The sequence below is a fragment of the Python bivittatus genome, unplaced genomic scaffold (assembly GCF_059951505.1).
Source record: "Python bivittatus isolate LINGU-HERP-01145 unplaced genomic scaffold, Pbiv_v1 ctg000850_np1212, whole genome shotgun sequence".
Lineage (NCBI taxonomy): Eukaryota > Metazoa > Chordata > Lepidosauria > Squamata > Pythonidae > Python > Python bivittatus.
The window spans coordinates 3295132-3322727 of record NW_028277112.1 but is presented as its reverse complement, the minus strand read 5'-3'; the positions used below and the strand labels follow the sequence as shown (position 1 = coordinate 3322727).

General features: G+C 37.9%; 2 protein-coding genes across 6 annotated transcripts in view; both read right to left on the bottom strand.

Moving 5' to 3' along the window:
• ARSB (arylsulfatase B) overlaps positions 1-10005 on the bottom strand; it is a 75362-nt gene extending 65357 nt beyond the window's left edge. Inside the window, exons 1-3 of one of the 2 annotated variants that reach the window (XM_088130080.1) lie at positions 9678-10005; positions 2971-3157; positions 1430-1620 (exon numbers count right to left, since the gene is read on the bottom strand). In XM_088130080.1, the coding sequence (XP_087986206.1) occupies positions 1430-1620; positions 2971-3157; positions 9678-9938 (639 nt within the window). In that variant the 5' untranslated portion in view covers positions 9939-10005. Of the gene's footprint in view, positions 1-1429; positions 1621-2970; positions 3158-7482; positions 7630-9677 lie in introns of those variants that run through there. The other variant, XM_088130081.1, reaches the window with a different exon arrangement.
• A 3582-nt stretch (positions 10006-13587) lies between these two features.
• The window catches only part of DMGDH (dimethylglycine dehydrogenase), a 105253-nt gene continuing 91244 nt past the window's right edge, over positions 13588-27596 (bottom strand). For 3 of the 4 annotated variants that reach the window (XM_088130077.1, XM_088130078.1, XM_088130075.1), the window contains 2 exons: positions 18489-18623; positions 13589-15939 (listed from right to left, as the gene is read on the bottom strand). In XM_088130077.1, coding sequence (XP_087986203.1) covers positions 15724-15939; positions 18489-18623 — 351 coding nt within the window. In that variant the 3' untranslated portion in view covers positions 13589-15723. Of the gene's footprint in view, positions 15940-18488; positions 18624-27596 lie in introns of all 4 variants that reach the window. The other variant, XM_088130076.1, reaches the window with a different exon arrangement.

Here is a 27596-nt window from a genome sequence, read left to right as displayed (position 1 = left end):
CAGAAACATTTCTCACCCCATTTTCCTCATACATTCATTCATTAACTCACACTTTACTCACAAGCATCCAAGCCAGCACACCCTGGCATTTTCAAGTGCTGATGTCCAGAGGCAGCCTCACCCCACCCAGGCTCTTAGATTACAAAAGCAAAAGCTGACAGAGTAGGAGGTGCGTGTGTAGGAGGAAAGGTGATAAGCAAACAGTACATAGACAGGGGAGCAGAGGGGACGTCTGAAGACTGGCAGCTATTACAAGCAGGGAAGAGGACTATCATTCAACTGCTAGGACCACAAGTGACAGGGAGCAACGTATCCTGGTGGAAGTCCTGCCTGGAGCTTGGAGCTTTGCTGGGAGCTTAGCAGCAAGTGGAAAAGGAACAACCATACTGAGGCAGCACCTCATCTCAACTAGTGCAAGAACGTTTGGAAAAAGACAAAGGTTGTATGCTACTTTATAGATTTTGAGACTTTTGAATGGACTAAATATTAAGGGACTGAGTATTAAAGACATATTTACAAGGCAACATCTCCTTGCAAGTCCAAAATGGGTGGAGAGGAATAGCCTGTTGTTGGGGAAGGTGTGTGCTGCAATAAAGCATTTTGTACAGATTTGCTACGCTGTGGTGTGTCCAGTCCTTGGAAAGCAAAGAACCCTCACAGCCCTCCACTACCCCCTGGTCCTCCTGAGCTCACACTGCATTGTGCCCTCCACCCCATGGCCTTCCTGTGCGCATGCAGCACAGTGCTGTACTCTCCCCTCCACAGCCTTCCTCCACTTGCAAAGCTCTGCACCTTCCATCCCATGGCCTCCCTGCACTCCCACAGCCTACAGCACCCACCTCCCCCAACTCACGCACAGCTTGCATTGGGCCTCCCCCAGAGTACCCACCCGCTCCTTACCTGGGACTCCCCCTCTTCCCACTTAACAACTTGCCCATCTTAGGGTTACAACAGCAACTGGGACTACTGTCGTTGCTAAGTGATGCAGTCATGTGACATCACACTTTACAATTGCATTGCTTAGCAATGGCAGTACTTATCCCACTTGCCATCGTAACCCAAGGACTACCTGTATACAATTGAGAAGAGTGGAATCCACTGGGTGCATTCCTGCTGATGAAACCCATTTTGCCTGCAGAATCTGGAAGAGAGCAATTCACTCTCTCTCTGCAGCCCTCCCCGGCCCCATGCTCTGGGGAATTTCTTAACTCTCTAAACACAGATTTAGAGGGCATGCTGAAGGCAACAGAGAGCAAGAGAAAGTCCTGTTGGATGAGTGCAATCACATGATTGCATCTATTAATTGCTAAGGGACTAAAAATGATAATTGTTATGATAGTAAGCCAATATTTGTTCCTGTATTTGATTTTTAAAAAGCATCAATTATATTTCACATAATTTTTTAAGAAAGAAAAAAAAATACTTATACCTTCTTAGTCTGATGACTTGCTATAAGATCAAGAGCTCTTTCTGTAAATACATTAGTAGAATACATAGCTTTAAATCCATCTGCAATTTTTTCTCCATCTCGGAAATCAAGGGCACACTGGGTCACGTTCTTAGACACAATAGGCACACAGCGCTCATGAGAATAATAATCTTCACTTCCAAGAAGGTAGCCTAAAACAAGGAGGGGAAAAAAGAAGCAATAAATTATGGTATAATTTCAGAAGAAAAATTGCAAAGATGCCCTATGCAACCTGAAGAAACTTCTCAAACAGATTCTTTAAAATAAATAAATAAACTCTCGCTTATTTGGCAATGTATTCCATTTTCTATTTAAAGAAGAAAAGGTATAAACAGATGCATACTCTAAAATTATGAAAAGCAGTCCAGTGATATTTTAAGTGGTTTAATATATCAGAAATACTGATAGTGAAATGATAGAATATTGTAGACAAGAACAGCAGTTTTTGTTTTCAAATTTGCATAATAAATTGAATCAGACTTGCAGCCACAGCTGCTGATAAAACTGTTGTGCTACTTATATTCACAATTATTCTCCATGCAGAGTGTAAGAAAGTCTGATCTACTACTGACACCAGCTGGTGAGCCAGAGAATCTCCCATCAGAATAAAGAATTGCCAAGATCAAATAAGAAAAAATTCTTTTTCCGTATTACTGCTGAAATAAATGAATCACTGAAACTAAATCAATACACAAATGATTAGCAATTTCTGCACAGAATAATAAGTACGATCTCCCAGAATATTTTCCACAGACTCCTCCAGCTTTTAGTCAGAAGGTAATTTATAGTATGCATATAGTTTTCACTCCCAGTTCTCCCTCTGAACTTGCCTTTGACAAAACTTAAGATCATTATAGTCGTGGAATGAACTTGAAACAGACTTCTCCACAGAGGCAACTAATGCAATATTACCTAGTGTTCCCAACTTCCTGTGCTTCAAATGTTTTGAAGCTGCAACTTCCAGAGGCGCAAAGTATCTGGAGAGCTTCAGGCTGGAGAATGCTGATACAGCCCTTCATAAATATACAAGAGTGTTCAACATGCCCATTGTATCAGTTATGATATGCCCAAGTCAGTTCATTTAGGCTTACTGACATCCAGCAAAGAACACATTTGAACAACAGACAGAAGGCAAAAGAAATCCACTCTTTAAGCATACATAGAGTGTTTATTTCATTGTTGTGTACTCAATCAATTACATACTTAAAATTTGAAGGATTTCATTCTGTGTGTCTAGATTGCCCAATTCAAGAGAATCCTCTGGCTGGGTTCACTCATCGCCAAGTTACTGTTTGGTTTTGGCTTAATGCATTCAGTGAACCTGGATGTGAGAGTTTGTAAACTATGGGTTATGGCTTAGCCTATAATGTGATCTCAGCCAATTGCAATTTGTTCAGTAAAAATAGTTAAAGAAATCATGGCTTACCATGACTGGGCTGCTGGAAATGATAGAACGTTCTTAGCATTCAGCATAAATAAAGGATGACAATAATTTTGCTTACCAAAGTAAGTATCAAACCCTCTGCGTGTTGGAAGGCATTCTTTTCTGTACATTCCTACATGCCACTTCCCCACCATGTGAGTAACATAGCCTGCTTCTTTAAGTAGCTCCGGCAGGAGTTTTTCATCCAGCGGGACACAGCTGGGTTGACAAGGCCAAATTATTTCATGCTGTAAACCTGTATGGATCTAATGAAAACAAGTGTACCTCACATATTGGTTCCCACATAACGTTAGGGTGCTTAACCAGTTCTGTCTATAGCAGTGTTGTCCAAACTTGGCCACTTTAAGATGTGGACTTCAACTCCCAGAATTCCCCAGCCAGCATGGCTGGCTGGGGAATTCTGGGAGTTGAAGTCCACTCATCTTGAAGTGGCCAAGTTTGGACAACACTGGTCCATAGTGACATATTTATCTTTACCAGAACACAAATCTGAACATTCCAAAAATCAATCATGACAATGTACTGAATCAAAGAAATATATGATGATAAACAGCAGTTTGTGTGATGTATCTGTAAGAGATCACTTAAAAATAGTTAGCTTGCATTTACAGGGCATCTGTGTTTTGATTCTAAATAAAAGGAACCCAAACCCAGAACTGCCACTTCAGTTACTTTAGTTTAGACACAGATACCTTATTACAGAAAAATGTCTGAAATTGACTTGCCAACTCTATCTTCTTCCTCTTAATAACTCCTTAACTATCCTTCTTTCTTAAAGTTGGGGGGCAGAAGGGAAGTAAAATGGAAACTCAGCTACTTTAGAGGATCTTACATTTTATTCCACTACTACAGATATAAAAAGCAGACCTTCACTAGAGGCCCACAAGAAACATCCTCACAAAATTGCTGAAATCTCAAGAAATCCCAAGGTATCTCACTCATGAATGCTGGGATTATGTGAGATCTTATGAGAGAATATAAAAATCTCCCAGAATTTTAGCAGCCTTATGAAAGATTTTGGTGTTCTCTTACGAGATACTGCAGAAATCTGTCAAGATTTGGACAATTTTTTGGGGGGGATGTACATAAACCATTACACAAAAGTACAGGATGTATTGGGGTGGAACAATCACCAATCCCTGTACTTTATTCTCAGCTTTTTCCTCCTAAATATTATACACCTAATTCCTTGTATGAGGTTACAACATTTTCACAAAGTCATTGTTATTGTCAGAAAGACAATACATGTCGTTTCATTTCCAGGTAACCTACCAACCATTTAGTAACAACCAAGCTGTCTTTTAGGAGAAGCTAGATAATCATGATGATTTATTAAATTTATTACGGCTGTTCACTCCGGACGACATTCTATATTCTACATAGAATACGGTATATAAAATAGCCTCAAATTCCATCATGTAGTATGCTTCATTTAAAGAAAAATTACTACCATATACAGTAGCTAGGGTCTGCATTCATCTTATATAAAAGCTATTGTGTTTGTGAGAAGGTTAATGGGTAAACCTTTAAAATTATCAAACAACTCTGCAGAGTGACATGATACACAGGGCTTTGATCAATCATAAATCAGCTAATTGGAAACACAGCTACATCGATGACATTCAACATAGTTCAGGAAGATTTCCACAATTTGATCATCTCCTGTTTTCCCCCCTCTGCAGCCCTCTTCACAGATTAGATCTGGAAAGTCTCCTGACTTCCAGATCATATTCAGAGGTGAATGAGGGACTGCAAGAAGAGGATCATTTATTCCCTTAGCATTCTGCAGATGAAAGCTGTTATTTTGGTGAAAAATGTTAACTGAAGATCACTCCGCATGTTCCCAGTAGTCCATCAAATTTCCCTATGTCCAGAACAAATCCAGAAGAGCTTAGCCTCACACATTTCATAGAACGCAGGTTGCAAACACAGTTTGCATCCCAATCATATTCCTGAGTACATTCCTTTTTTCCCGTATCATTGAATGATCAGCTTTCATTTATTCTTGATGTAAAAACTGGGAACACTATGGTGATAAAAGTATGGTTTTGCCCATGAAGCAAGATGACATCTTCTATCTCCAGTATCCCTTTAGTAATCCAAGCTCAATTTGCATATGCTGCTTGCAATTACAATAAAAGGCATTGACCGTTATTTTACAACAGATTGCTTCATCATGATTAGATGAGAATCAAATAAGAGTCAGACATCATGGTGCAGGAGACAACTCAGATCATGGGCACTATCATGAAACTTTGTGTGATGTCATGAATGCCAAAAAATAATATGTGTGTCATCATCATCACCCTGAATCAATCCACTGCAGGATGAAAGCCTCTTTACTGAAGGTCATAGATCATAATCTACTATGCTGGTCCAGTGCAGATTGGTAGATACAGTTGCAAGAAAAGTTCCCTTACTCCAATGGAACATACAAGCAGTAATGGCTGTATTTGTATTTATTAACCAAGTATTAGATTTTAAAATACTTGGATGTTGGGGAAGTGGGGGAGGAAAATGAGGTTATTTTACATCCATTCTCAAATTAGTAATAGGTTAAATATCTGATAAATAGGATACACAATCCTAATTATTTACAATTCTATTTTGCTAAAAGCATCTTTAATGCAAATCTAGCTTTCTGTACGGTGGACCTTAGTTGGATTCATGTGTTGATTTGCAGTCAAGGGAGCCAAACCTCTCCCCACCCACTTTTCCCAACAGGAAAGGTAAGAGGTGAATGGTATTTATTTATCAAATTTGTATAGCTCCCCACCTCACAGAAAAGCGACTCTGGGCAGCTTATGATCCAATAAAAACAACACATACATAAACAATAAAGATAAAAATCAATATTCAAAGATAAATATGATAAAAAATAAATGTACAAAAAAAATAAACAATAAGGATAGCTAAGTCAGCAATGGAGCCATCTAAGCATGTCTCCCATTCCCTGGGAGACCCAGGCCTGGTGACAGAATCAGGTCTTGAGGAACTTCTGGAAGGTCAAAAGGGATGGAATTAATCTAATATCAGGGGGAAGAATGTTCCACAAGGTGGGCACCACAGCAGAGAAGGCCGAACACCTGGGACCCATCAAATGTATGTCCCTAGCTGATGGTATCCTCAACATGCCTTCTCTGCTAGATCTGATGGGGCAAGCTGATGTAGTTGGGGAGATTCGGTCCCTCAGATAACCCTTGAACACCTTGAAGCAACTTCTTGGCCTCTGTCTCAACTTTTGCAATGGGAAAGATAAGAGGCACAATTCTCTCCAAGTCTTGAAGCAAAGGCTTCCACATGAAAGGATAGCAGCTGTTGGATCTCAGTTGCAACCCGCCCTGTAAAGCGTACTTGAATCAAAAGCAAAAATACATTAATAGTAGCCAACATTATGCAAAATCATGCATTCTGCCATGAGAATGCTTAAGTGAGAATGGCAACTCAAGAGATTTCTTCATTCTTATCTGAAATCTATGAGATTTCAGGCAAGAACAATGAAACGTGGCCATTTTAAATTAAATCATAGCAATTTTGGGTTTCAAAGATGCCATTTAGAAATGCTGCAGGTAGTTCATGGCCATTAAGGTTGCCCACAGATTTCATATTGCCTAACCCCATGTTAATATATATTTAATATACCTTAAGTAACATTAGGCCCATTACTCAGGCATGCGTATACCTTTAAGATAAGGTATATATATTACAACAGGCCAGACTATTTGTCCAGATATACCAGTCTTCTCCAAAAATAGTGTCCCCCAGATGTGTTGGGACATCTCCCAGAATTCTCTAGCCAGCACAGCTGGAATTCACTCTGACTGACAATGGTTCTCCACAGTCTTAGGTGCAGGTTAGAGTAATGATTTTTTCCATGATGTGTTACCAGATCCTGGAACTGCTAAGAACTGAACTTGAAATCTGTTTGATGTCAAACATGTCTACTATCACTTAGCAATGTTTTCACCTCAGTTCTACACTATGGATGCTTAAGCCTTTTAAAATTTGAGTGCCCAAGATGATGTCCATGGCCAATACTGGGCCTTTTCCATGGTATGGATCAAATTCCCTGCCTTACCTTAACTTTTAAGATTGTTTTAATTATAAATAAATAAAAAGCTGGCATGCTCCAAAGCAGTGTACCAATGTATAATGTACTGTATAATACAGTGTATAATGTACAATGTATAATACAGTGTACCAATGTATAATATTTTACTTCCAAGAATGGCCCTGGGTCCTTTTTATTTGCTAAGAATCTGCAAGCATTCTTAGCAAATAAAAATGGTGGGTGGCTACAGCTCAGTGCTTTGTCTGGAAGTCTGCCCACTTCCTGAAGTAGTAGGAGTAGCATCCTGAGGAGTAGAATAAGTACTGTAGAAGGGAAAACCTTACCAGGTTGCCTTCCAGTAAATGGACAATTTATGACTGGCCACACTTGTATTAAGTATTAAGTTATATTAAGTGAGAATACCTATGATACATTTTCAGTATCCCAAATGTTCTGTCATGTCCAAATATGTTTGGGAACCCAATCTATAGTACTTAGTTTACCTTGCTCGACAGTTACCTGCATCAGGAGCAATCATTTGCATGCATTTGCATGCATTTTCCTCTGCAAAATTGTTCTTGAAGAGAAGCTGAACACAGTGGTATCTCAGAGAAACCAATCAGTGTGTTGCAATTTGGGATTTTGTAAGAAACAGAAATTTTTTACAAGGTGCTTCAGAACTGCAGAAATTATTTGCTTCTGCTTAGTCTATTTCCAAACTGATAACCTCAGACTTCCTAGGTGCAGTACATTTACTCTAGGGGGAAAAAAGGGAAATCATCTCAGAATCTTGTGTAACAAGAAGCACCTATAAACAGAAAGTTACTTAAGTTAGAGGTACTAATTGAAAAAACTACAGTAATTAGTTTTTTTTAGTTGGTTTCTTCCCAGAGTTCTACTATTAACATATTTGGGACATAATACTGACATGAAAGTGGAAAAGGCTTTGTGGTTTTCTATTCCCCCCCACCTCTTATTGTTGAAGGCACATGCTGCAAAAGGAACATTTTGCTAACATGGAAAAAATACTTGGTGCTTCCATTTATAAGTTATTTTCCGTAGCAGATTAGGGAAGTTTAGGAATGTATAGTGACCCCCATTTTCTGGAAAAAAAAAAATTAAAAGCCACAAAAGGACTCTGTAAAGCAGAAGATTATCCATTTTGACTATATCTTAAGAGCAGAAGACATTTTTTTATATTTCCTTTAAAACTGATTTAAGTAACAAATTGAACATACTGAATAAATAACCACACTGGCTGAGTTCGTACAAAGTTAGGCTAAACATAGTTGGCTGGAATAGTTATGGTTCAGTATGTCATCATAACTAGCAGTCATCAAAAGCATTAACTGCTCATCCCCATTTAAGACTGTCGAAGTCAACTTTCTATTTTGTTGCAGGAATTCCACAGTGTAAATGTGCCCTGTGTGAAATGCATTTTCATTTGACCTGAATCTGCTGTAATTCAGCTTTATTGAATGACTCTTATTTTCGCCATGCTTCCTATACCTGTACACACCTCTATTATGCCTTATTTGGTTTTTAAAAAATATCCTAAATGTTGTAATATTTCTCTTCTCTGCACCTTTTCCAGCTCTATGATTTTTTATTTTATTTATTTATATTTCAAATTTAGATACCACCCATCTCACGAAGAAGTGACTCTGGGCAGTTCACAATAAAACAACCAATAAATATTAAAATACAATAAAATCAGTATACAGATATTCAATATTCTTTTTGAACTGTGGTCCACAGAGTAGTATACAGTATTTCAGGACTGATTGCTCTGTCTATTAACTTCAGTCCCAGAGTTTTATTTTCAATTCATTTCTTAATAATCTCCAACACAGAACTTGCCTTTTTCACAGCAGCCAGGCTCACCCGATATTCTTGCAAACCACCAACCCAACCTCCATCAACATACTGTATTAATAAAAACTGGAGAGAGTTGCCCCCATTAATTAGCTTCCTAACTGGCCTGTCCTCCAGGAGCTCAAAGTGACATACACTCCAGTTGCTCCAACTTTCCTTTGTAACAACATCCCTGTGAAGTAGGTTGGGCTGAGAGGGAGTGACTGGCTTCTGTGAGTGATACTTGACCTGCACCTGGGTCTCCCCTACATCACTTTACATTTGTACAGTGTGAACTTATAAATTTAATAAATTATTATTATATTTGCCTTTAACACCTGTTCCCCAATTTGGAGAGATTCTCTTCTTCAAACTCTTTAACATCTTTTTGGTGTTATGCAATCCAAACCATCAGCAAATCTGGCTACTTCCTTGCTCACCTTTAACAGCAGGTAAAACAGCACTGGACCTAAAGAGATTCTTGGGACAGCCTACACTTTACATCCCGCCCCTGCGGAACTGATTAATTCCGATTTTCCGCCTCTTGTTATCCTGTAATATCTGGTCACGATTTCCCCCGGTCTGTGAATGATATTGTTTTGTCGGAGAAAATAATCGCGCTTGACCCGATTTCTGAAAATCGAAATGGGTTCTAATGTGACTCGACGTTCCTCTGATTCAAGTTTAGTTCTTTATAAAACGCTCTCGCCTGTTCGGGCACGTCAATAACCGCTTCTTCCAAGCACGAGCACCAGACTGCCGCCTCCTTCTGCAAGAGGGGCGGGGTGAGGAAAGACCCAGCCAACGGTGCTACAGATCCCACTTTCCTCGGGACAAGCCCGACTCCTTTCCCCTCCTACCTGGTACCTGCCGGTGAGCAGCTGACTGCGAGAGGGAGTGCACAGGGGCTGCGTGTAGTAGCGCTCCAGGCGCACTCCGCCGGCCCCCAGCGCGTCCAAGTTCGGGGTGCGGATCTGAGACCCGTGCCAGCCCACGTCGTGCCAGCCCAGATCGTCGGCCAGGATAAAAACCAAATGCGGCGGCGAGCCTGGAGACCCGGCGCCCAGGCGGCACAGCTGCAGCAAGAGCAACGGCCCCAGGAACCGGAGCCGCAGAGCCATCGCTCCGCGCCCGCCCGAGCAGGAACTACCGGCCGACCAGCCGCCCGCCCTAAAGGAAGAAGTAGGGACCGAGAGGCGGGACCGCCATCAAGTCAACGTATCCGCCCAATCCGGACGAAGCGGCCCCGCCCTGGGCAATGAAAGGAGGCGGGGCTAGAAGCCCGCTCTTCGCTTGAGGCGCCTTTTCCTGGTGAACTCGATCGAGGGCGGGGAAGTGGCGGGAATTGCGCTAGTAGACCGGGTGGATGTTGCAGCCCCGGGTCCCTGTTGGCTGGCTTGTACCCTTCGAGCTGTGTCCAGAAACGCCTCCCCCATTCGGAGAGCAGGCGGCTCCAACCCCAGTGGCAATCTGGCTGGAAGACGACTTCTAGTATCCCTCCGCTTTGCTGAGTGGGGCTGCGGCTGGCTGGATCAGCTGCCATCGTGCAAGTGCGCAAGAGGCTGGTGGTTCATCTCCCTCCGGAGGGTAGAGGCGCTTTCCTACTTGCAAGGTGAACTGAACTGTATGACACCTCTCAAAGGGAGTTTTGTTTGCTGGGAAATATGGAAGTGCCCCCCTCCTCCCAGTTCAAGTCAGCTGCATGGAGGATGGTCCAACTCTGCCAAGTCTTACAAACTGAAAGCCCAGCTTGCCCTTCAGCCTGGTTTACGTGAATCTGGCTGGAATACTTTCCTAACTATCCAGCCTTGATTTCTGTTACCAGAATCTGGCCTCTGCATCCTTGGGATTGGTACTCATGATTTCCAGACAGCTTTTTTGCTGGATCTGGAAACTTCAATCACTGACCTCATCTCACTGAAGATCTAGACTTTTTCTTGGCTACTAAAGCAGCTCCTTGGTAAAGAAAGAATATAATATTGCAGGGGAGGGGGTGTTAAAAATAAGAATGGAGGAGATGTACTATATAAGAAGGGACATATAACATCATGCATGGTGTACAAAATAAAGTTTTTTTTCCTCCTTCCTACAGTTAGAACTTCAGGGTCCCTGAAAGGACCTACTTTATAATAATGCCTAATTGGAATTCAGATCCATCTGCTGCAATGGCCAGTAATTCTGATCATTTGAAAAGAGGCTATCAGTGGCAACTAGTCTGAATGGTCACATAGTCCTTCCTGAACGATTGACAACATTCCTTGTATACTGTCTACTGAAACAACAGTGAGGAGACCTTATCTACCTTCTAGCCATTGCGGTGAGCTTCCGGAATGACCCTAGTGGGCCATTGTGTGGCCATGCTTTCAGAACATGCTCAACCAGAGTATCATCTCAGGAACTGAGCCATTTCTGGGTTAGGACTGATGTTATGGCCTGATGCTTAAAGGTACCAGGCTGACCAGGATGTGTCATCCACATCTCACTATTAGACTTGAGGTTAATGAGATGAGAGGCTAAGGAAGCAGCAAAACAAGGCTACGTCAGGTACGTTTTGAGGGTTTTTTTAATCACCATAGCAGAGGTGTGGGTATGAAATCAGTACAGAAAGAATCAAGGAATGCTTAAACCTTCCCTATCTCATCTGTGGTCACTGTAACTCTAATCAGGCCTGCATTTAAAAAAAAATGGAGAAGAAAAACACTGTAAAGATGCCTGGAGTACTCTCAAGATGACTGCCCCAGTATAAGTAGGCAGACCTTGGTTCTTTCAGTTGTTTGGTGCCTGGCACTGGGTTAAGAAAGTCCTACCTGTGGTTCATGCCAGACTGGAGTCAGGTGTATACTGTAAGCACATCCAGTGGTGCTCAAGGACCGCTGGACTGATCCAAAAAAGCTTTTCGTGTGCTTAAAGATTAGATTAACTCCACTTATTATACATACATACCTCCATACATACATAATATGCTCCATGGAATTAGCCATGATATACAGAGTGTTTTTAACTAAAAAATCTGCATAAACTTCAGGGAATTATGTTAGGATAGTCTGATGTAAGCTTTGTGGCAGGATTCTACCCAACAACTTCTTTCTTTCCTGCTGTAACATATTTCAGTTAGTGGTCAGGAAGTGTAATAATCTCTCAACACTATTTCATCTACAGAACCTTCATTACTAAATGAAATAATAAATGAAACAAATTATTTTCTTATAAAAACTTAATTGTTGAACTAAAACATGAAAATAGCAATGTGTTATGCTTCTTTATCAGAGAAAATATATAAATGTTAACCTAAACATCAAAGAGTCGACATTTAGGAGAATATTCACAGCTGATCTATGATTATCCAGCCAATGAAATTAGTCAATAAATAATTAAGATACATGTTAACCATTTCACATATTACCTTATATACTGTATTTTTTAAAAGGAATACTAATTTTCAGCTGCTTTGGAGCTCTAGAAAACCAAGGTTTAAATATGATAAACAAATAATTTAAAGAACACTATGACCTTTATGAAGTATTATCTGAAACTGGATAAGGTGTTCATGTGCATCATATATTAATATCTAACTGGCCTACTTTGTGGACAGGCTACTTTTGCTCCAAGATCAAATGTCCTGCCCATGTAGTGAGAGGTATACTATAGCAGTTAAAGTAGGATCAGGGATCAAGTCCATCCTCATCTATGGAAACTCACTGGTCCTCTCTCAGCCCAATTTATCTTATGTAACTAGAAAAAATATTGACAGAAATAATACTGTACATACAAAATACTTAATTGCAATAATGTCATCTTTAAGAATAATCTGATTTTTTTACTAGTTGTACCAGCTAGATTCAGGTCACTTAAAAGAACAGGAAAGTACTTTTAACAAATGGATTTTTCCACTCTAGATAGCACTATAGACAATTCTGCAGAGTTCTATATTTTATTGTGCCTTGCTTTGTAAGTGAATTTCAGTATGATATAATGTCAGCATGCATTAAATTATTAGCAGTAATAGGTCCTGATTACTCAAATTGTGTTTCCATAAGCCTAACTTAAGCTTCAGCTTCTTTACAGTACTCAGGATTTAGATATAACAATTCCTTTGGAAGCTTCTGCTCATTTGAGCAATTTTTATCTAAATGACCTTTTAAAAAGTCAATGCAAATTTAGTGTTGAATAGTACAAGAACAGGCATAGCATTATTTTATAAGTTAGTATTTTCACATGGCTTATGGAAATGAAATGTTATGGGTTAGTATCAAATAAAGCCATTCTTAATGGATTTGCAATCTATCACTGACAGTAAACACATGGTGAATTTCATGTATAGTTAGACCTAGTGCCAATCAGATATTAGACTAAAGTTCCCAAAATTCCCATCTAGAGGATCACCATAAGCTAAGATTTTTCTTGGATAACTAGGAAATAGGAAAAAATAAATTAAAAATAATCATGCTGAATCAGACTAAAAATACATTTGATTTGTAGAATCCAACTGCATGTATGCCCACAATGCTTCATAATCTTTTTTTTTTAATTGTATATACTATAATAAAAGGGTGGTGGTTCTGTCTGATAATTGACATCAATAGCTGATTTGCACCTGTAAAAATAGTTTTATTTGTTGACAGCAGAACTCATGACAGCCCTATTTTACAAGAATCCTGAGTTACATATGCATGTAACTTCCTTTTTTGCTATCATAAGCATTCTCCCAACTACTAACTGAATGTTCAAAGAGAACAGAATTGTTTAGTACCATAAACAGTCACCCTTTGGGGGAGATGGGCAGCATATAAATTTAATAATAAATAAAACAAATTTAGAAATAGGTTACATGATACATTTATTAGCTCAATTATATAGACATTCAAAGGAAAACAGCAGCAAAATACTTCATGCTACATAAGTCCAAGATGATATCCTACAAAATATACGTGCTCTTTTGAAGTAGGAAGCCTTATATGAGAAGGTTGTTAACTTTCTATATGACAAACCTTTTTGATGCAGGGATCAAGTTACACAACTTCCTTTCCACAACAACAAACAGATAAAAATTCAACCTTTTGTGAGATTATACCGTTTCTGGAAGGGATCAGAAGAGGGCAATGAAGATACCAGTTATCAGGGTACAGGAAGAAGGCAGGAACAATACAGGAGACTCTATAGAGCAAAAGACTCAAGGATAATGTGTGAAATTTACAAAGAGAGAAAGGGAACAGGCAAGATCATGAAGGTGTAAAGTGCCCATAGTCTCCTAGAAGAGCCATTTCATTGAAGTTATGTGGCCCAACCACAAACCAATCGATATATAGGTGGTCCTTGCTGAACGACCATTCAGTGACCAGTAAAACTTGCAACAGCACTGAACGAGTGATACTTACAAATGGTCCTCATAATTGCACCCATTGCGGCGTCCTCTAGTAACATGACTGTGATCTGGTTTCTCGGTGACCGGCTCACAATTACATCACAGTGTCCCAGGGTAACATGATCGCTATTTAGGATCTTCACTGCCAACTTCCACAACCAAAGTCAGTGGGGAAGCCGGCAGAAGGTTGCAAATGGTGACAATGTGATGTGCTTAACAACTTTGTGGGATTTGTTTAACAACAGCAACTGGAAGTGCCAAGTGCCATCACTAAGTGGCACGGTCATGTGACATCATGCTTTATGACCACATCCCTTAGCAATGGAAATTTCAGTTGTTGTTGCCGTTGTTAACTGAGGATTACCTGAAGTCCTAATAGAATATTCTCAATATTCACACAGAATTTTCTGCTTCACAAAATTTTACTGAAATTGCCTCACTTTTCAGATTGAATCAAATACTGCCATTAATTACATAATTTACATTTTAACCTGATTCAGGTGCTTCACAGGAACAGAGCATAAATGAAAAATTAGGCTTAAATTTATTTGATATACATTTGTTACTCAATTTTTGTGGTACATCCAGAGGTCAGTTTTCACATTTCCTCAACACTCAAACCACAATATTTTGTTGCTCAGAAAAGGCCTTTTTCTTTCTGTAGTAGTTCTATTACTCTTAGTGCAACAACATTTTCTGCTAATGTTATATTTGTAGTGTAAATATAAGCAATAAAGCCCACTGCCATTCTATTCTGATATCTTAAAATAATCTTACTAGGAGTTGATCACCCTTTTAATGTTCAGGTTGCAGATGGAAGCGCTCATGAAGCCCTTTTAACACTCAACAAGTGAGAAAGCCAGAAATTGGTATCTTCTTCACTCCCCTCCTCTGATTCCTTTCAGAAACAATATAATCTCACAAAAGGTTGAATTTTTATCTGTTTGTTATTGTGGAAAGGAAGTTGTATAATCTGATCTTTTGCCCCAGCAATAAAAACACAGTAGCTTCGTAAACACCTGGTTTTCTTTTTACTATACTGTTTTGCAAGTTGTATTCTCCTCCCTTTTCCCCTTGATTTTTAAAGATATCAATGGACAGTAATTTCTGCCTTAAATCAGAATCACTCATCAGTTATTTAGAAATGGGCTATTATGTTACTGGCACATAATCAATCGCTTAACACAATTAAGGTAATTTGGATATAGACCTATAGATAAAATCAGTGTTCTTAATGTCTGGAGGAGCCTCCTAATCACTATTGAATGTCTCGAAGTATGTAAACATAGATTTTTTTGAATCTTGAATATTTCCTTGTGGACGATTTATGATTGTTGTTGTTGCTATATTTTTTCCTCAAATAAAATGCAAATATTCACAAATCACCAATATGTCTTTTTACTCCAGACAAGCCCTTTCAAATGAACTTTCACGTTTTCTACTTTATGTGATTCAAATCACACGGGATTTCAAATATAGCAATATTTCAAATCAAGTTAATTGCATCTTAATTGTCAGTCACAAAGAATTATGTGATCCTTTATTTATATTTTAGAACTTCCGCCTTTCTTCTGAAGCCGTGTTCTTGTTGGTTCAGTCATTACCAGCGGTTCTTGAATAACAGTTGCTGGATAATTTTTGCCTAGCAGCTCAACCTCCAGTTTCTGTCCAACTTTGCTGAGTTCCACAGGAACATATGCAAAAGCCAGACTTTGCTGAGTACCATAGCTGTAGCATCCAGATGTGGTATTGCCAATAACCTGAAAAATTAAAATTTATCAGTATAAATTTACTGTATAAACTACACAGTTGATGCAATTTGTGTTAATAAATATTTAACTTCTAACATATACAGTATGCAATAAAATCAAATACATGACTACGTTGACCCTATTGGTTTAAACACAGTGGCAAAAGATGAGACTGTATTAATACATAGGTGATAGAATTCTGTTTTACTTGGTCATCTTTGCCTGGGGCGGGGGAGGGAATATTGCAGGTTATTTCCTATGCTTGAGGACCAACCTACTAAAGACTTCCATTATTAAATTTTTTATTAACAGAGTTTTGGAATTTCCCACATGTCAAATAAATACTGTAGGTCTCAAACTACCACCCCCCCTTGAGTTAATTAGGATATTTTGTAAAAAATATTTTTAATGATATTCCTAGACTAGCCACTAGCAATTGATGCCCTGGGCAGACCATGCAATTGATGTGTCTACTCCCCACAAAATAACTGTATTTTTATAACTGATTTTTTTCCCAAAAAATTTGATGCCTTACTTAACTCTTAGGCAACCACCTGTTCACCTAGGTCCTAGCTACCTAAAATGTGACATTCTTGCAGATTAACACATAGGAATATGGCACAATCTGTGTTAGAAAAATTAATTTCAATTGTAGTTCACATTAGGACTGAATATAAATATGAGGATATTCTTAAGTCTTGTTGTATATCTGTAAGGTCCTACAGGTGCTGCTGCACCCTAGCAGTGAATTCTGATCCACTTTGTGAAAACTAGTATTTTAGAAAATTGAAGATAATGGCATGCAATTAAAACAAATTAAAATGGCAAGATGAAATACAAATAATAATAATAACAACAACAACAACAATAGCAACAACAGTGGACCACTTAGCTGTTGCAAGAAGATAGCATAGACAACGGCATGACAAAGTAGCAACAATGGTGCATTGGAATATCTGCAAGAAATACCATTTGCCTGCAAGCACGAACTGTTGGGACCACAAAACAGAAAAGTAATAGAAAATGAAGAAGCTAAAGTGCTCTGGGACTTTAGAATTCAAACAGACAAGCACCTGCCACACAATACCCCAGTCTTAACAATTGTTGATAAGAAAGACAAAAAAAGGCTAGATAGTGGACATTGCAATACCTGGAGACAGCAGAATAGAAGAGAAAGAACTAGAGAAAATCACAAAATATAAAGACCTGAAAATAGAAGTAGAATGACTGTAGCTAAAGAAAGCAAAGATAGTACCAATAGTTAGAGGTGCTTAGGTGCAATCCCAAAACATCTGGAGCACCACTTGAACACCATCGGCATTGACAAACTCAACATCAGTCAATTGCGAAAGGCAGCTTTTCTTGGAACAGCTTATATCCTGTGACGATACCTTTAACACCATCAAACAACATCTGCCTATCCCAGGTCCTTGGGCAGGACTCAATAGGTGGATAAAAATGCCAAATCCAGTCTAAATCTGGTTGTGTGAGCAGCCATAATAATTCAATTTGTATTATCTCCTTTTGCTCATGCCACAAAGTCCTTCCTAGAATTTTTTCCTTGTGGGCCTTTTTTCTTCCCCTTGTGGAAGCCCTATCAAGAGAAAAGAGGCCATGTGCCACAAGGCAAGTTATGGATATAGGGAACTGTTACTCAAAATGCCAACCGGCAAGTATCAGTAAGGGTATGCTGCATCATTCCAGCTAAGCAGGATTATTCAATCTAAACAACCAATGAAGTCATATAAAAAAATATGCCTGTTCAGCCTGAACAATACGCTATCTAAAGATTAGCTTCCATAAGCTCAGATCTAATGGTAGACAAATTCATAACAGAAAAAGAATGAATAAGGCTACAGTTTTGTATATATTTACCTGACAGTAAGTTTCATTAAGTGTGATGGGATTTACTATAACATACATAAGAGTGAACTGCATAATAAATTTTTCATTATTGAAAGGACAGACTTTTTCCTTTAGATTATATATCGATACCTGTTCTTTCTGCCAAAAACAGTGATCAAGGCAGAACCTTGGGCAGAAAGACTCAAATTATAGATCTCTGCTCAAGTTTCAGAAAATGCTTGTATTTTGTTTAAAACAATATTTGATTTTGCAGAAGAAAACCAAGAAAGTGTGTGAAAATGAAGATGGCCCCAAGTGATATAGTGGAAATGATGTTCCTTTTCTTCGTATGAAGCCTCACAGAGCATTTTATAAGTTTGTCAGATGAATTCCAAAGCAGTAAAGTTTTTACATGTTTATCATAGCCTCCATGAATCTGGTGCCTTCCCAATGTTTTGGGACAAGATAAATATTGTATGACTCCTGTAAGTGCTACAATCTCAACCCAAGTGGGAGGGATCAGAGTGAGGAATGCTGATTTACAGCAAATACTGAACATGCACCCACACATACCCACCCACCTACTTTCTGAAATGCACATTAGCTTTTGCAACTAAGTCTACTGAAGATGATAGCCATTTTAAAAATGGAAGTAAATACAAAATAGGTTCCAGGAAAATGTTCTTCAATTATTTGAAATAAAATCTACTTGCCTTGTTATTATACCAGACACTTTCATTTCCCTCAGGATCAACATCATCTGTTTTCAAGGTAAGACACACAAGTTGTCGTTCAAGACCCTTTTCCTTAATCTGCTTCAGTGCTTTCTTTCCTATGAAATCTGCTGGCTAGGGAAAAAATGATAGTAAATTATTAGTAGATTCTGACAAGGTTATGGAGGTAAGTTTCTGTGAATTAACTGGAACTTTTCAGTCAGGTTTCAGGTCTGGACATCATATGGAGACAGCATTGGTTATGCTTGTTGATGAGTCATTGCAGAGCCAGGATGGTGGGGGATGTCCAATGCCTGGAGGCTGTTGGGGTCTTGATGGAGAACAGGCTCAGGCTGAACCACAGCAAAACTGAGTGGCTGTTGGTGCTTGATCCTCCTGGTGCTGGGGACCTTCCATCTTTGGTCTAAACAGGGTGGCACTGCTTCACTTGGGACTCGGTCTTATGTCTTCCTAGATTCTCAGCTCCTTTTCAAGGCATAGGTGGCAGCTGTGGCTAGGAAGGCCTTTGCATAAGTACAGCTTGTGCACCAATTTCCTGGATCAAGAGGCCCTCCTCAGTCACTCATGCCTTGGTCACCTTATGGGTGGGACGACTGCAATGGACTCTACACGGGACTGCACTTGAAGAACACACAGAAGATACAGCTGGTCCAAAATGTGGCAGCGTGAACAATGGTGGGCAAGCCTTGCTACGGCCGTGTAACACCCCTGCTGTGTGAGTTGCACGGGTTACCAGTTGGCTTCCTGGTGCAATTCAAGGTGCAGGTTGTCACTTATAAAGGCCTACGCAGCATAATGTCTAGCTATTTGAGGGACTGGCCTGTTTCCCGTAATGTCTGCCCAGCCTGTGTGCTCTGACAGAAGTGGTTTGCTTCAGATCCCATCAATTAAACAATATCATCCAATAGGACCCAGGAAGCAGACCTTCTCTGTTGCAGCACCTGTCCTTTGGAAGAGCATCCTCCCAGAGAGTTGTGTGGTCCCCACCTTGCCTGCTTTCCATTTTTCTTTAAAAACCTGATTTTTTTCTCCCCAAGCTTTGGGTTAAGATGGATAGACAGGCTGCTTTGAGCTGGAGAGAGATGTGGAAGGGTGGTTTTGTTCCCTTGGATGATCGTTGTTTTATGGATGTTTGTTCTTTTTATGGAATCGTTCTCTGTGAAGCTGCCCAGAGTTGTTCGGAGTGGGCAGCCCGGAAATTTAATAAATAAATGTTTACATTTTCTTATCAATGAAGCTTTAGACAAAAGTAAAACTCAAACAGTGAATGTTACTTCATCCTGTCAATTTTGTTTTTGTTTTTTACCTTTAAGATATGTACATTCTATTTTGATTCTTTTTAAAGATCATACTGAAAAGAGATTTATGGCTTTCTCTTCTTCTCTGGAGAAATTGCACGAGACTAGCCTAGACAAAATTATTGAAAGAAAACAAATAATCACTTCTTTTAAAACTTTCCAGAAAGATAGAGGTAACAGATGCAGAGGCAGCTGTTTTGTTCAGCCATAACAACTGAAAATTGGTAGAACTTAGGAAATGCCTCACTCCAGGTTTTACTCCTCCTGCCATGACCCCTTAAAAATAAGTTGCCAACTCCTGGCACGTAGGTAGGCCCTAAGGCTGCCTTTTGTGGCTTTTGGATCAAACTAATAAGTTACCAAACAGCTTAAATCTGTATGATCAATGATGAGGAATCCCGAGTTGTAGTTTAGCAATATATTGAAGGTCACAAGGTTCTCAGTCTACTGTCTTGCCACAAGATGCAGGGATGGCAGCATGGACTTAAACAGGAGTCAACAATTCCATGACAGATAGGTCTGTCTACAGTTAGGAGCCTTGATTGCTAAGTGAAACTTCAGTGCTTCTGAATAGTTACTGGAACACAGAGCAATTGAAAGGCTTCCCAGAAGCATTTAATTGGCTTCTTATTCTTATCCATTAGGACTTAGTATGGAATAGTAAGCTCAACAGGAATAATTTTATCAAGAGATGGCACTTCCACCAGTTATTGGAATAGAATAGAGATGGATGGCTATGCTCCTGCCTCCAGAATTGCAGTTTGCATTGGTTAGGTTTCAAAGAAGTGCCTGTGCCAGATTCTCATTATGAAGCAATTATATATTCAGCACAGTGGGGAAAACCTTGCAGCAGTTCCACAGCAGTTGGCCATTTTGATTCACAGACCAAGCAACAAATTCAGAGGAGCATCTTTCCAAACAGCCTTCTTTTTTCAAGGGAAAATAATATGTAGTACCTCCTCAGCAAGGAGTCAGAATAAAAAGGGAGGGAGAAAACTTGTCTATGACTTCTTTTCCTTTCCATAGGAACATAATACTGTAAAAAGGAAAGGCTGCCGCAATTCATTCATTCTTTATTCCTTGAGATCTATCCCTCCCTTCCCATTTATTTTAGTTTTTCTCTGTACCAGTCAGAGGTGAGGGTTATGCTATGAAAAATTGTGACTGTGCAATTTGCTGATAGAGAAAGCAGTGACAATAGCATCATACGTCACCCAAGAACTGGCTAACTGGTATAAAGATTCCAGGCCAGAAAAGAGAAGCATTTTGTTTAAAGTGAGAACGAACCACAAGAGATGAAATCAATGAAATCTGCTTAAATACCTGGTCAATAGCGAGGTCTGCAGTAAGCACAACCAATTCCCACAGCTCACTTTAATAAACTGATGGCTGAGAAGATAATGAGAGATGCCTAGAAATGCTGCTGGAGGAGAACAAAGGGCAAACCTGACCAAACATAGGTAAGAGCCTTTCTTAGGGATTACCTTGTAGCAAAACGTAGTTATTTCTCTGTCTTAATTGCATCCATAGAGTGCCAACTGGTGGCCCTGTTTAGAGTCACCAGGTCCCTTCTGGGTTAGGAAGTGCCACAGAAATACCTGCAGGGCTGCTGTGAGGACTATTCTAGGCATCTGTTCAATAAAATCACTCAGATTTATTTTGAGTTGGACACTGGTTGTACAGGTCCTTTGGAGTTGCTCAAGGCACAGTCTGGCCCAGTTATCTGGGAAGAGTTCGAACTCTTTCTAGGGGTGCACTCCCCAGTCAGAACTGATGGACAACATAGGGGTCAACTTGGTCATCCTTGCCATCTTTACTCTTCATTTTGTCTCTTATTGTTTATTTGTTTGTTTGTTTATCAACCCCTTGCTGGGATTTGGGCAGCTTATAAATTTAATGTATTGTTATTATTATATAAATTTAATAAAGTATTATAATATAAATTTAATAAATTATTATTATTATTATTATTGTCATATGTGAGCCAGCCAGGGTTATGTTGCATAAGATATAAACATAAATAGACAAACAAATAAATAAATAAATCTGTAACTATCAAAATTAGCTATCTATGGGAGGCCTGATGATATAATATAAACTGAGCATATTATTCGTTTTGGTTGATTCCAATACCTGCAGCAGATGAAAAGGGGAAAAAATTTAGGCAGTGTATATACAAGCTTAGGTTCTAAATGTGACTTGGTCAGTTGCCTTCATCTGTAAGCAGTAATTCTTTATTTTGCCTCTACAAACTCTAATTAAACTCTGCCTATAAAAGAAACACATGCATTTAAATACATCTAATCTCCCCAGTGCTTATCTTCAACATTATTCATCTGATACCCATAAATCCATAATTTATAAATGGAACAAACAGTTTGCATGAAGGTTAATGCAGCAGTCATAATTAGAGCCTTGAGTATGACCTGGCAGCAGATGTGAATTGTTTTAATGGTCACTTCTACATTAATTGCATAGAAGATACTTCACTCCCCTGAATATATACAGAGGGAGACAGCTAAAGTTATTCTGACTTGCTCGGCCTTTTAAAAAAGCATTTTACAATGAATATATGCACAAAAGTCTTCACTTTTGGGTTTCAGGAGAGCTGTTAAAATCTGGTAATTCCATCAAGTACAGGGGAAAGGCATGCTGTAATTGAAGTTTTGAATTTGGCTGACATGTGATATTGTACATTTTCTTTTATATGAGTGCGATACTGTATTGGGTTTATTTTATTGGTTTATTTATTGGGGGGATACTTGGCAGAAAAATGGAATAAATAAATATGGAATGAATTGTGTCTTAAAAATAAGGAAAAAATGCTTTAACTCATATAATCCAATGTTATAAGAGTACATCTTCAAACATGCAATTGGACTTTTCCCCCCTCTTATAGCCATCATGCTCCTAACTGAAGAGTAACTTTGATGGGCAAGTGGAAGGAGGAAGAGAGGGAATGTGTTCTACAAATGTGTTCTTTAAAAATCAGACAATGTGATTTTCTGGATTTTTTTCCCCATTTTGTCTCTCATAGTTGAGGTATACCTATGATGAAAATTACAGGCCTCTCTCATCTTTTTAAGTGGGAGAACTTGCACAATTGGTGGTTGACTAAATACTTTTTTGCCCCACTGTATTAGCTATGTAATGAGGATAAATTTGGCCTAGTTTATCGCTGTTAAACTTCTTATAAATGATCAATGGAATAAACTATGCAATTGATATTCTGCCTATGGAGCCAAATATGCTCTTTCAACAAACTGCAAGTAGGGGTAATTTTGCAAAAGTTAAAGCATAACAGAAAATATCTTAAGAAAGCAATCATATTAGGCCATAATGTAGTTTGTCATGTATATAACCAGAAGATTCACACAATTTAATATAAACACCAGCGGTTCAGTTTATGTTATGCCTATAATGCATAAAGCAAAACTACCTTCTGGACTTTCACACAAAGTAAATTCTATGGGGTGTATTCTTTCTCCTTTTCTTGTTTGTTAATTAGATTTAGAGTTATGGCAAAAGGAAAAACAAAGAGACAAATAAAAAGAATGAAAAAGAGACAGATTTACAAGCAGTATAAAATTAATTTAAAAAATAAAAATGACATTGATATGTATCTGCATATTTGAATATTATGTCAATTTAAAGTTTTCAATCAAAATTAAAATCTGGTTATTATGCAGTAAATAACTATAACCAGTATTGTAAGTTATAAACTGAAATAAAAAATAACAATAATTTCTGACTAGTCTAAGAAATTTGATGAATTTAACAGAACATAAAGAGATTCAACATTATAGTTTCATATTAGGAAAAAATGCTAGGATATGTGAAAGGAAAGAGAAGACGACAACGACCAGCAGCAAGGTGGATAGACTCAGTTACAGTGGTGATGGGGGCTTCATTGGAATAGCTGAAGGACCAGGTTAGGGACAGATCACCATGGAGAAAATCTATCTATGTGGTTACCAAGAGCCACAATGACTTGATGACACATAAAACAAAATAATTAGGGGGGAAAAAACAATATTTGGATGCAGTACAAACCTGTTAATAAGCTTATAGTCCAAAAATGGTTTCCATATTGAACTAAATCCTGTATCAGATGTGATTTTCAAATACGAAGTTAGTTTTGACATTGATTCGTACTACCATAACTTAAATAACTATTCTATGGAAGGGATTGTTTGTAATTTCCAATGAGAAATGTAAAGAATCCTAGCAGCTGTTACAGTGTACAAAGCAAGTTCAGTATACTTTGTGGGAATATAAGGTTTAGTAATATTTAGGAAAAAAAATAGCCTGGAAAGAAAAATCCACCTTTAAAATTTGTTTCGTTCTATTATAAACCATTTTCCAGAATTGTGATGGCTTACAACATTGCCATCAAATATGAAATGACCCAATCTGATTATTGTATCTGCGACAATTTTTAGAGAATGAATTGTTTATTCTGGCAAACAGTATTGGAACATCATACCACTGATAGAACATCTTATATAAATTTTATCTAAGGGTAATATTGACCATAAATTTGATATTTTTCTTCCACTGATACTCTCTGTGTTGCATATCAGTTGTTCTATTTAAATTCTGCATCCATTTAATCATACCATCTTTGATTTGTTCAGTTTCTGAATTGCTGGTGCAATTGCTGGTGCAACTTGACCAGCAACTTATAAATGACCCCCAATAGATTATCTAAATTTTGCATAATTTTTTTTAAAAATTCAGTTAAATCTCTAAGTGTTCTGCTTTGTTTTTTTAATTCCTTTAAAACTATACTGATTATTTGTAGATATTGAAACCAACGAGGTGAATATGGCTATTCTGAAGAGAGGATCTCAAAGGAATTCATCTTTGTCTTATTAATAATTAAGTGTTGCAATTTGTATGAATTATCTCTCCATTGATAAAATATCTTTGTACATTCTCCTTCATGAAAATAAATAATTTAATATTGAAGCAACAGGCAGTAAATATGGACTAACTCTTTTTCTGTATTTATCCCACAAAATCTATTCCTTATACATATATTCAGTCTGTTTTTCAAATTAAGCAAGTAGTTTGGTCATACAATTTAACATTTGGTACTGCCAGTCTACTCGTTCTTTCAAATTTTATAAGGTCTTAAGCTTTACCTTGAGTGTTTTATTAGACCATATAAAATAAATTGTTTGTCTCTGCCAGTCACTTAGTGTCTTATTTTCGATTCTTAATTGAATTATTTGCATAAAAAACAGAGCCTCAGCAAAATGTCCATTTTTACTATTGCAATTCTTCCCAACCAGGGCACTTCCAACTTTATCTATCTTAAAATTTCTATCATTATACTTTTCCAAGTCTGGGAGTAATTGTTCTTAAAACAGATTATTATTTTTTGTTAAACAAATTCTTGAATATCTAATCTATTTAGCTCATTGTTTGCTGTAAATACTGTTTTTCTTCCACAGACAAGTTCCATATCATCATTTGAAACTTTTTCTTATTGACCCAATATCCTGATAATGAACTATACAGTACTGCTGTATATATTCCATTATTAGTTATAAAGAGTGGTTAATTGTAAATACAACATCATCTGCAAATCATTTTAATTTACGTTCTTGATTTGATAATTTAATTCTTAATTTTATTTTATTTGTATTTGCTAATGGTTCTAATGCCAATAGAAATAAAGGCAGCGAGAGGGGACTAGTCTTGTTCCCTTCATCATAGTACATTTTTGTGATAAAGTCTGTTTATACTATGCTATACATTTTCAAAGATAATTCCCAAAGATCATAAGGACTAGCCCAGCCCCAGTAGCTGTAATAATTACAAAAATTGAAGTATGCAAAATAGCATGAAATATGGACAGAAACTCCCAGATTACAAGCTTATTATTTTATCTGGTGAGGAAAATAAAAGGAGGCAATTAAGGACAATGATGCTTAGAAAAGAAATATTACAGTGTGCAGAAAGCTGTCAAAAGATATGTGTAATCTTTTAATAGCGTGATTTATTTGCTAAATCACTTGTGAATGCTGGAATAGATCCAAATTATACACACAAAACTACTCAGCTGTATATGAGAGCACCAGCATCTGGTGCAATCTGCTTTAAACGCCACCTTAAAACACACAGGAGGCCATGCTTCTGCAGGATTTTCAGATTAATTATTCTTCACTGGCCGTTCTTGAGTAATTACAGGAGAGCCTTCTAAAGTAAATTCCCTTCATAGTTATACAAAGATATGACTTTTTACTCCAAAGGCAACCAATATTTGACAGATTCATGTTCTAAACAGTTGTCCCAAATATTTTTTAAGGATATACAGTCAAGAAAATATTTTCAAACTATTCCCCTTTTTTTCAATAAACCTATTTAATGAATTAAATTAAGGGCACCACTGTATCATTAGCTGATTACAAACTGGCATTTTATAGATTGCCCTGGATTTGGGGTGAACTATAACAAACCTTGGATGAAAAACATATGTTACAGTTGTGAATTTTAGCATGCCTGTTTGTTTCTTAAAGGTCTAATGAGAGCTTAATTTAAATTAAAATCACCCATTTTTCATCAACCCTCACATTTCAAATCCAAATATAGCTGTAAATGACAAATACATCACAAATAACTCTTTCACACTTTCCGTCCAATTTCTGCTGGTGCTGCCCCAGACATATAAAGTGAATGGAATTAAAGAAGCTTCTATAAAAGAATCTAGTTCTGAATTATATGAAAAACTGTACATATAGAAAAGATAAATTTTCCTGTGCATCATACCTGACTCCTTGTGATTTCATGAACATCTTTATGCAGTATTTGTGGTAACAATATATAAATGGTTTGCCACTGTCTTTTTCTGAGTTACAGACAAATACCAAATGAAAGGGAATACAGGTAGTTCTTGGTTTACAATGGCAATTGGGACCAGAATTGCTGTTGCTAAGTGATGAGGTCGTAAAGCACAATGTCATGTGACTGCACTGCTTAGCAACAGCAGCTCCAGCAGTCCTGGTTGCTGTTGTTAAATGGAGACTGTGCAGATCATTAAGTGAGGATCTCATGTGATTGCAACGTCAGAATTCCTGATGACTTCCCCATTGACTTTGCTTGTGGGAAGCTGGCAGGGAATATTCGAAATTGCAATCATGTGACCGCAGCTCACTGCAATGTTGTAACTGTGAGCCGGGTGCCAAGCACCCAGCTTGCAATCACATGGCCACGGGGACAGTGATAGCCAAAACTCCGAGGACTGGTTGTAAGAACCACTTGTTCAGCCCTGTCATAAGTTTGAATGGTTGCTGAATTAGTGCTTGTTAAACAAGGATCACCTGTAATGCCATGATTTTTCTATGCATTCAATCTATGTGTGGAAGAAACATTGGTAATCTGGTTATTACTATAACTCATTAATCATACTTCAGTTTCATATTCTTTTTTTCTTTTCAGGTTTACATTTTTTCTTGAAATGTAATTGTCATTTAATTTTTTTCACTTGACAATAAGATCAAAGGAAATACTGTAAAAACAGTAGAATAAAAAAAGTGCTTTCTCCATATATTTCTCTTTCTGTATTGGGTATTGAGCATTTCTTTTTTTTTTTTTTTAAATATTTTTTTATTTTTATAACAAACACAAAACATACATGAACAAACAAAACCATAGAAAGGCATAAAAAAAAGCATCTTCCATTTTATACCGTGTGTCAACCAGTTACCAACTCGTTGGTGCCCCTTTCATAATCTTAAATTCTCATATCATCTATTCAAAATATACTTGTATACTTATCAAT